Source organism: Chaetura pelagica, unplaced genomic scaffold (assembly GCF_000747805.2).
Source record: "Chaetura pelagica isolate M959 unplaced genomic scaffold, ChaPel_1.0 scaffold585, whole genome shotgun sequence".
Classification (NCBI taxonomy): Eukaryota; Metazoa; Chordata; class Aves; order Apodiformes; family Apodidae; genus Chaetura; species Chaetura pelagica.
In genome coordinates this window covers 728,908-738,739 of record NW_009953404.1, presented here as the reverse complement: position 1 = coordinate 738,739, position 9,832 = coordinate 728,908, and the positions used below count along the sequence as shown (strand labels likewise).

The window sequence follows — 9,832 nt, the reverse complement described above, 5'->3', positions numbered from 1 at the left end:
CCTAGTTTATGGTTTTAAGTGGAACATCCAGGCACCTCTTTTAAAAAAACAACAACTATGAGTTAGTCAGACTTTTGTAGGTTTAATTTAAACCTTGTGTTTTCTAGTGGTCTGGTTTATACTTCCAGCATGGTGAATGTTCATGTTACCTTTGAGAAAAGCACAGTTTGCCAGGCTTGTAGAGTCCAAAGGGTACAGCTTGTTCTCTGAAAGACAGACAAACACTCATTGGCAGAGTGCCAACATCTCAGCTACACCATGAAGCCTAAAAGTACCTTAAAAAGGCTGTGCTGCAGGGATAGTACAGAAAATAAAGACGTGACCTCCAAGAGCCAGCACTGCTATTTTTAACTCTAATCAGAATTTATTTTATAGCAAGGGAATATCTTTTCCAACTCGCAAAGGAACACAAGCCAAGAGGTTTTGGTAACTTAACTACTGTGTGTAAATCCCTCTGTCTTGATCAAACAGTTAACATAAGCACTTCACCTGTGAAAGTAATAAATCTATTCCAATCAATCAAATAAGCAAATCCTTTATGGGCAGGTTTAGGACTCTGCAACAATATTTGCCATTATTATGCTTTTTAATAGACCAATGACACATTAGGAATTTGTGAATTTACATCAAGAAGTATTAGAAATACAAAATTTTAAAATATTCAGTGCTTTTTAGAGAGCTGCAAGTGCCTTTTTTTCTGCATCTACAATGTAGTAGAGCCCTGTTTATAATACTTGAAATCTTCAAAAAATTTTGTGTATCTACAATGCTACAGAACAGAAGGAAAATAATTTTAGAATAAGTTGAAATTGATCTTGATAAAATCCTGTTTCCATTAGTGGCTACCAGGAGATGTCTAGAGAAGATCATAAGAACAGGGCAAGTTTACAGTAATACTTCTCCAGAGCATTCTCTGTGTCTTCACGTATTTGTCCTTCAGATTCTTCCTGAACAAAAAACAAAGTAATCTTTACATTCTATACACTCCCAATTTCTGTTCTTCCAGGAGTTGGTCTAATTCATATTTCTGAGATGGTAACTTCCACACTTGTGCTGAAATATGTATGTTCCTTAGACAAAAATAATTATGAAATACAGATTTGTAGCTTGACTGAATGTTTAGGAAAGTTGAGTTTACCAAAAACAGGCAGAAGAGAAGAAATAGTTTCATATGCAACTGGAAGTGCAATCTGTTGATCAAGAATTATCCCATCTTCATTAAAGAAGTCATCATAAGTCCACTCTTCATAAGGATCTTTATCTCCTCCAAAAGTTGTTGTCTAAATAAGAACATTGTCAGAAATACAGGCAATAAAAAGAACAGCTAGTCAGTCTGCTAACAAACCAGGTGTTGCAAGAGTTTTCAAATAGAGGAATAGAACATGATCATCTATTTGAAAATGGATTCTACTGTGTTCATTTTTGTTCTATGGCCAGTAGCATTACTTTTCCTACTTAGAGTGGCCACATTTCTCTTTAATGTTGCATTTTTGTAGTTGTACAGCCAAAATACATTCTTAATTAATTTAATGGAGGCTTTCATAAACATTCTTGGCCAAATATTACAAGCAAACATTTTTCAAGTGAATAAATTTTTTTAGAAAACAACATTCAATGCATAACTAGCTTGCCCAGCCACTTGGGTGTGTTCCATTCCAACTGGAAGAGCCCATTCATTTCAAGTAGCCTAAAGCATTGCTTGATACAAAAAAAAAAAGATATTCAAGAACTTGATCCATCTTCAAATGTTTTACAAAACAATTGCATTATGCAAAGGCATTCCCAGGACTTTAAAAATCAAACCCTCCCTGCCATATTTTAGTTATTTTAATTTTTTTTGGTATTTTTTAAAGTCAGCTCTCTACACTCTCTAGCAAGTTCTGGCAACAGCTACCCAATAAAATCACTGATGTTTTCACTCCCATTAGACGGATTTATTCCTCTAAAATGTAACTGAACTGTGCTGCTTGTGCCATAGCTACACTGCTTTTAGTACTCCAGTCATTACTCTTTAGGCTGAAGTACACACACATACTCAGGGAAACTTTTTATTTGTTGAGCTTTATGGAGTTCTTAGTTGTTTGCTTTTTAAACAAGCTATGAAATATCACTGGAGAAATGGGGGAAAATGTATGTACATTGAACACTATTCTGTCAGTCAAGGCATTATGCATATTAAAAAATAGCTATTTAAGTTAGCAGATAGTACCTTTGCTGCAAATCCATAGTTTTCTATTTGGCACTGTCTGTACATTTCCTTGGCAACTGAAGTATATTTACATAGTTCCAGAGAATCTAACAGCAAATCTGTAAAAATATTAAAATCATTAGCATACTATGAGTGGAAGGTTCATGTCCTATTAAAAGGAAACATTGTTTGCAGCACCTATTTAAAAAAAAAAAAAAAAAGATTCACTGTTTTCTTGTTTATTATATAGTTTGGAGAGTTAGATTCCCAACATGAACACAAATAAAAGAGAACAGCAATTACCTGGACTACAGACTGTAGCTGCTTGGCAAGCCATTTCATAGATCACTGCTGGAAGGTTCATATCTTTAGGAATGATCATTGGAGCATCAGCTCCCAACATATGACAAAGCCTTTGACATGCTGAAAACAGCAGCTTGCCTGTTTTTTCATTGCAGTGATTTTCATAGAGCTCCCTATTTAAAAAGAAATATTAAAAAGTAAAAACAAAAAATCAGTCCTGAGGGCTTTTATTTAAGGCAAATTCATGTTCTAATTTTAATTTTTTTTAACTTATTTCACATGTATGACTCACTGCAACTAAAACTTCCATGACAGAAGTGAAAAAATGGAGCCTACCTTAGAGATACATACTGAAGCACATAGAACATGCTAATATTAAGAAATATATTTAACATTTTCTTTCTCATCTTATATTGTTTGAACACTCATTTTTGAACCCTTTCCTTCACTCTGTATCTACCTACTTTAGCAAAGTATCAGAAATAGTCCAGAGAAGCCCATTAAAAGTTCTAATCTTGAAAACCTTTGCAGTTTTACCTGCATAGTTTGACAGCATCTTCCACTTTCCCAGCTTCTAGTGCTCTCAAGGCCAGTTTTTCTCCCAGTTCTTGCTCTGATATTTGCAGGAGCAAACCCAGTCTGTACAGCCTTGATTCAGTGGAACGGTTCTTGGTTGTACCTTCTGAGTTACAATTCACTGCTTGGACTTTTTTGGACTTTGACAAAGATCTGACAGTTTCATAAGCTTTTATGTGCTTCTCAAGAAGCACAGACATCAGTGAAGGATTCCTAAACTCTTCAACTGAAAGAAAGATATCAAAATCTTCCTGCAACAAAAAAAGAAAATTATGTATTTGTATTCATGTAACTTCCTTGAAAACTGTTTTGGTTTTTAACACTTATTTCTTGTTTCATTCTGAGAGTATGAAGTTGACTTTCCTTGTTTCTACCAATTACTGATTTATGAAACAGATTTTTGCAAAATAACAAAACTTGAAGGATCCTACGTGCTCAAATGCTCTATTAAATAATCAGGCTTACAAACCATAAGACCTTGATAAAATATTACAGTATTCTTATTATAAAAAAATCTTTGAAGTGTTACTAACTAAGACTTTTGGGACAGTATCTAATTTTTTTATTTTTAAGTGACAACTAAATTCTAGTAAACTGGACCTTTCCCAGGCACTATTTAAATTACTATTGTTAGCCTTAGAATGTTCTCAAAGTCAATAATAAAAACTACCTTTGCACCTAAGTTGTAAATACAATTATTTTTTAATATCATCCATGTAATAAGAACAGTAAATGAAAAGCAGCTTAAAATTCTAAAGATACCTGCCTGCAGGGTAGCAAGTGTTTTAAACATTTTTAGGTTAGCTTCACATTCGTCTTTCTTCAGAGGATTGTCTGTTGGAGGAGAAAAACAATTACTTTTTGACTCCATCTACAAACAAAATGTAGGCTTTTTAACGTTCTAGTTTACCTTTTTGAATGCTGAACAGGAATTTAAGGATTTCGACGAGTGTCTTAGTCATAAACATTTGTGGTTTTTGCTGCAGAAAAGGAAGAGGTTCATGTTTGATTTGGTTCAAATGTTACCAGTAACGAGTGATTCTCAGGCTTCTACTGTACAGTGTTTTAATGAACACTGTGCAACACTCTATACAGATCTCAAACAGTTCTCAATTCTAATATGCAACCAGTTGAAAAGTAAGAGAACAGAGAATTATTGTTAATATGCATTCTTTATAGACACAGCAAATATTTTACAGCTGCAGGATGTATGTACTCCACACAGCCTGGTAGCTCTCACAGGACTTTTGAAGGTACCCACCCTTCTTCCTTTGTTCTGCCTTCTCTTACCCAAAATACCACCCTAGAAGAATCACTAACAACAATTCTCTCCTGTGGTTGCAAGACAATATCAAGTGCTGTGAACTGTGAAGCTTCACCCCACTTTAATGCATTGCAAAACTTCACCTACAGCTTTTAAATAGACATTTTCCAAGCAACAAAAGAAAGAACTGGAAAATATGCAGGATTAGAGGTATGATAATGCAGCAGAATTTATAAATTATTAATCAAATACAGATAGTCAAGCTACTGTGTGGAGGTAAAATAACACAAAATTATTTATATGATATACATAAATCAGAATAAACTCAAGTGGGAAGAGGCTTCAAGAGGTTACCTAGTCCAACCTCCTGCTCAAAGCAGGACCAGTCATCCCTTTTTGCTGAAAGACACAGTTTTTACATTTACAACCCCTACCTTTTTTTAAGCATCTGAATAAGAACAGTATTTAGAATGACTTGTGCACACAGTTTATAAGGTGAAATTCTTTGGTACCTCTTCAGAATTATCTGCTTTATTCTGTAATACCAGTGTTCCCCATACAGTCAGTCTCTCTGCAACTTCCTCAGCTTCAGCAAGAGTCAGAGATTTTAATAAAGTCAGAGATTCCTCTCCCTGAAAGAGGGGGAAAAAAAAAAAAAAGAGAAAGGAAAGTAAACCAGAAATAATCAAAAGAAAGGGGCATTTCCTGTTGGAAAAGCTAAGTTATGTGTAATCCCTTGCTTTGCTGCAATGGTTGCATGATGGCCAGTTGGGTAAGATTAATCTTCTGCTGATTAACTGTAAACCTCTTTAGAAAATACATTTACTGTGACATGACTTAGTAAAAAGTGTTCAGAGAATTTAACAAAATCTATGAGGCTTTCAGTAAAATCCATGTGCTTGCTCACTAAGGGTTCTAACAGGCAAATTAAAATGCAGCTTAATTCATTGGCAATTATGCATTAAAACTGGTATGATTATCAAGAATACTGTGTGCTAATGAGGCAGAACAAATGTTAACATTAGAAACACTGCTTTGCAGGGGAATCAGTTTGATTCCTTTAATCAAAAAGCCTCATTTTCCTCAGGTCAAAGAAGTCCCAGTAACATAAACAAGGACAACCACAGGGTATAAAGGTAATCACACCTGCTATAATGTAGCAAGCAAAGTGGAATGTTTCTAGCTATGATATCTATCTGATTTAAAAATAGGTTCAGGTTTTTTAGCTCATCTAGTGGGAGGTGTCCTTCCCCATGCAGGGGAATTGGAACTATATCTTTAAGGGCCCTTCCAACTCAAACCATTTTATAGTTCTGTGACTTCAATTTAACTTGGAAGAAAACTAGTAGATAAACTTCCAGCACCCCGTATCACAAGAGAAACATTCAGGTGCTCTCAATACTAAAGGGGCAGCTCTGTCCTCACATGGGCTATCATTGCATTAGAAGAAAGCTCTTCGGAGAAGACATATCTTTTGTTGTTGTTGGCAAGAAAGGATCTTGTCCCAAAACAACTCTAGCAACAACAGCATGTGAAAATATTTAGAGGCTTCAATCCCAAATTTGGTTTGTATATTGTAGGTCAGAATTTCCATCCCTTTTTCCCACAAGTGAAGGATGGCTCATGATGTTTAAAGCTGACAAAGGTCTCATTTCCAATGTTAAGTACAGGCAACTATGTGTTCAATTAATACCACCATCAAAAAAAAAAGTTACACATAAACCATGTATAAGGTTTCAGCAAGTAGCACAACTTGCCCCTGTTCAGATAATAAGGCTCAGTGTCTTTAAATTCTGAAATCAACTGATATGAAGTACTTCAGTACCTTTTCTTTGTCAATCAGGTTTATCATCCTCAGAATGTAGACTTCCACAGTGGGCAACATATAAGCTGCTACAATTTTCAAAGCATCCTCCAAAGATGTTGGGGTATCTTGTTTGAGAATGTATTTCACAAGCCTCTGTAAGAAGAAAACAGGTATGGACTTGTTTGCTGATGTATAGGATAACTAATGAAGTAATTTATCCACACTACTTCTGCACTGTAATTGTACAGCTCATGCTTGGCAAGTTAACTTAGAAGTTTAAAATTTCTGTCTAGGGAAAAGTTGATGAAAACATAACTGGGAGAAAATGGGTCTTGGGGAAGAGAATTATCCTGGGGACTCTCAAAATCCAGGGGGCTCATCTGGCTCCACAGGACAGCAAGGAACTTTTCCAGAAATTCCTATGCTTTCTCCCTAAGAAAGGGGAGATGTTAATTAAGGTTGGGCTAAACTAATCTAGTAATTCTTAAAAACAAGAGTTGGCTTTCAAGTAAAAACTATGTCCCAACAGGACAAGAAAAGCAGATATTGATAATAAGCGGGAGTTACCAGTTTCTAAGATTTTTTTTTAAAGTCTGGCTTCTAATACCCCATGAAAATGCATGCAGGTAAGTGTAGGGTTTTTTGTTGAACAGAAATAAGAGTAATGCTGATGATCACTTACCATTATCATCTGATTGTCCTTTACAAGATTAGTTTCCCGTATCCCATAGGCTCGTAAGAGCTTCTTGATCTCCATTAGTTGGTAACTTTCCTGCAGTAACTTTACTCTGTGGGCAAATTAGATTATTACTCATTTACTTCCTACCTATAACTATGCAATTTAATAATCATCCTACATCAAATACACAGTATTCTGCCCTCCCAAAGCAGAGCTCTAATTGAAAGCACACAGAACTGAGATGCAGACTGTGGATGGTGCCTTACTTGTCATGCTTCATTTCCAAATGCTGTTTTACTAGCTGCTCCACTGCTGCACTCCATGGTACCACAGCACCATGCATTATCTGCAGAACTGCATCAAATTTCAGCTATAAAAGGAACATAAAGAGTTTTCTTTTCAAAATAAGTTACAAGGTAACCATTGTTCACAAGTGACTGATTGATTTAGGCAAGCATTTTATTTCTTGGCCCAATCTCCACTAGTGTACAGGCATTCATTAGTATAATATAATGTCAGGTGAGCAAATGCTTCTAGTAATTTACAGCATTGTAGAACTTGAGTTTTATTACTAATAAAGTTGGTGACTTTTCCATGTGGTGATATCAAAACTACAATTAAACTCTTAAGCAAAGAGCATCACATGGGAGATTACTGAGACTGCATGAGAAGGCAGCACACGATTTGTTCCTCCTCACACCACTCTTGTAAAAATGTACTCATATGTTTATGTCAAACTGTGTGTCATCCTGTACTGATGTGTTAGAGCCACTTGATGCCTGTTTTATAAAATATACTTACATCTGTATCAGAGATGCATCCAATGACAGCTACTGCCTTTGCCTCCCATGCAGTTTCAAACACTGAAGCAGACCGTGTTCGACAACGTTCTAGCAAATCCTGGATATTTTGATAAAGATTAAGATATTTGAATTCAGAAAGGATAGGAATGTCTTGTAAACAAAAATTAAGCTTTCTGGACATGAAGGGACAGATTTGGCTGTTTCCTTTCTATCTGCTAATGCCTTATGATTGAAATAGTAACTATCAATAAGTTAATTGACAGAAGAAAGCTCATCTGAAAGCTGATCCTAAAATTCAAGTAAAAATAGGCATTAGATTTGTTTTCTGCTTACTCGTGTTTAAAAAGCTTTCTTCAAAAGGCAGAGAATAGGATACCTTTATGTACTGTAGAAGAAGCTCATCCTTTTGTAGATTATGCTCACAGAGGTAGGGTTTTATAAACCTCTCCAAAATGGATGGGACAAGCTCTGGTGCCAAAATCTTATCAAACATGCGAAACACGATAGTAGTTGTGTTTTCCTGGGCAGCAAATAGGACATGTGAGAACATCACACGTGTCAGTACGTGATCCTTTACATCTCTCATAAATAGTTCAATAACCAGTGCCCGCTGAAATCAAAGGAATGCTATAAAGTCCTAGCATCCTCCTTTAGCTCAAATAAAAGCTTTCCTTCACCAAGCCCCTTATTGTTCATTTGTACTCCTAATTTATCTGTTGCTAATGATTGCTCCACAATATATGACCTGTCACAAACTGCAGATCATGGAGTTTAAGCCATGCCTGCTCACATTATATATTTATACCCATGGTTGAAACAAAATTTATATCAAACACAACATATCAAATAGTCTTAGCAGCTTATGAACACAGGTTTAATCAACCAATACATCAGGATTACCCTTTTGTCTGACTTCAAAAAGCTTGCTGCAAGATTTTTTTCCTTCTCAGAGCAATCCACCACTCGAAAGATCTTGAATTACCTTTTCAAAATCACAGAGTGCCAGCCTGCAGTTGTATTTTCTGTACAGGTTTATCAGTTCTTGTAAGTTATTGACCAGCTTCTTTAACCTGTGTACCTCCTCACAGTCACCACATCTCTGAAACAGTGTTTAGAAGTAGAATGTTAGGAGACTTGCTGCAATCTTCAAGACCATTAAGTGCTGTCATATACAGGGAGAAAACAAATTATTCTCCACATCTCTGCTATGAGACAGGGGTGGCTGCCTTCCAATGCAGCAAGGAAGATTCTGGTAACATACTAGGAAAGATTTTTTTTCTAATATAAATCAGTGATGCTCTAGTAGAGCCTGCACAGGAAGAGGGGTGAGCATTCCATTCATTAAGGACAAGTAAGACACAGCCAGGAACCATGTCCCCACAGCTGACATTTTCTTTGGAGTCAGAACCCTATTTTTAATGTGATTTTCCAAGAAAATGTACCATTTTTGATGCCTTGCAATCTTGAAGATTTTATTAATATACCTGTTGAATTGTCACCTCTCTGTGGCATACAGCAAAGAAAATCAAATATATTTTGGAAGTGGGACTTGGAGTAAATTTCTTTCCATTATGCACTTAGAACATGGGATTTGGAAGTTCAAGACAGCAAATCTATCTATCAGAATGTGAGTGTTTCCAGTTTTCACAATGCACAGCTTTAAGCTTTATTCCTCCACTTTCATACTACCATTTCCATAGATGTTAGTAGACCTAGGATGTATAACATGCATCATCTAGTTGTGTTTGCACAAATCCAGTCTTCATAACCTTAAACAGCTGATTTTAATACCTGCTTTGCCAGGCCATAGCACGTGCTTCATTGCAATTCTTTTCAAAGAATGCTGATATTTCTTACCAAAGGAGTCCAATGGCCAAAAGTTGTCAGTCTCATTTCACTTTGATTTTTACTTGTAAAAAAAATCTCTGCCATTTGGAGTCCATTTTCTGGCCAGTTTGCCTGTCCAAGACAATTGATATTAGCAAACTATATCATATATATAGAAATACCAGACATGTAATGTTTCTGCCCTATAACTTACCTTATCAGTTAATTCAAGGTTTCGAGCACCTTGTTCCAGCCATTTTGCTAATATTTTCTGAAAAAAACCAGAATTACAAGTAGTTATGCTTTCTATTTAAGCATAATTTTCCATTAGAATTTTTTTTTAAGATTATTTTCAGAGAAATAATTTAAAATAGAAACTGTAGGG

The 9,832-nt window shown here is 35.7% G+C and overlaps 1 protein-coding gene across 1 annotated transcript in view; it reads right to left on the bottom strand.

Moving 5' to 3' along the window:
• Positions 1-9,832, bottom strand: part of KNTC1 (kinetochore associated 1) — a 37,998-nt gene that overhangs the window by 17,326 nt on the left and 10,840 nt on the right. The window contains exons 22-37 of the mRNA XM_009998448.1: positions 9,662-9,718; positions 9,478-9,579; positions 8,603-8,719; positions 7,997-8,140; positions 7,619-7,717; positions 7,084-7,187; positions 6,821-6,926; positions 6,157-6,291; positions 4,844-4,963; positions 3,978-4,047; positions 3,834-3,901; positions 3,029-3,318; positions 2,492-2,664; positions 2,210-2,307; positions 1,139-1,280; positions 150-206 (exon numbers count right to left, since the gene is read on the bottom strand). Coding sequence (XP_009996750.1) covers positions 150-206; positions 1,139-1,280; positions 2,210-2,307; positions 2,492-2,664; positions 3,029-3,318; positions 3,834-3,901; positions 3,978-4,047; positions 4,844-4,963; positions 6,157-6,291; positions 6,821-6,926; positions 7,084-7,187; positions 7,619-7,717; positions 7,997-8,140; positions 8,603-8,719; positions 9,478-9,579; positions 9,662-9,718 — 1,882 coding nt within the window. The remainder of the gene's footprint in view (positions 1-149; positions 207-1,138; positions 1,281-2,209; positions 2,308-2,491; positions 2,665-3,028; positions 3,319-3,833; positions 3,902-3,977; positions 4,048-4,843; positions 4,964-6,156; positions 6,292-6,820; positions 6,927-7,083; positions 7,188-7,618; positions 7,718-7,996; positions 8,141-8,602; positions 8,720-9,477; positions 9,580-9,661; positions 9,719-9,832) is intronic.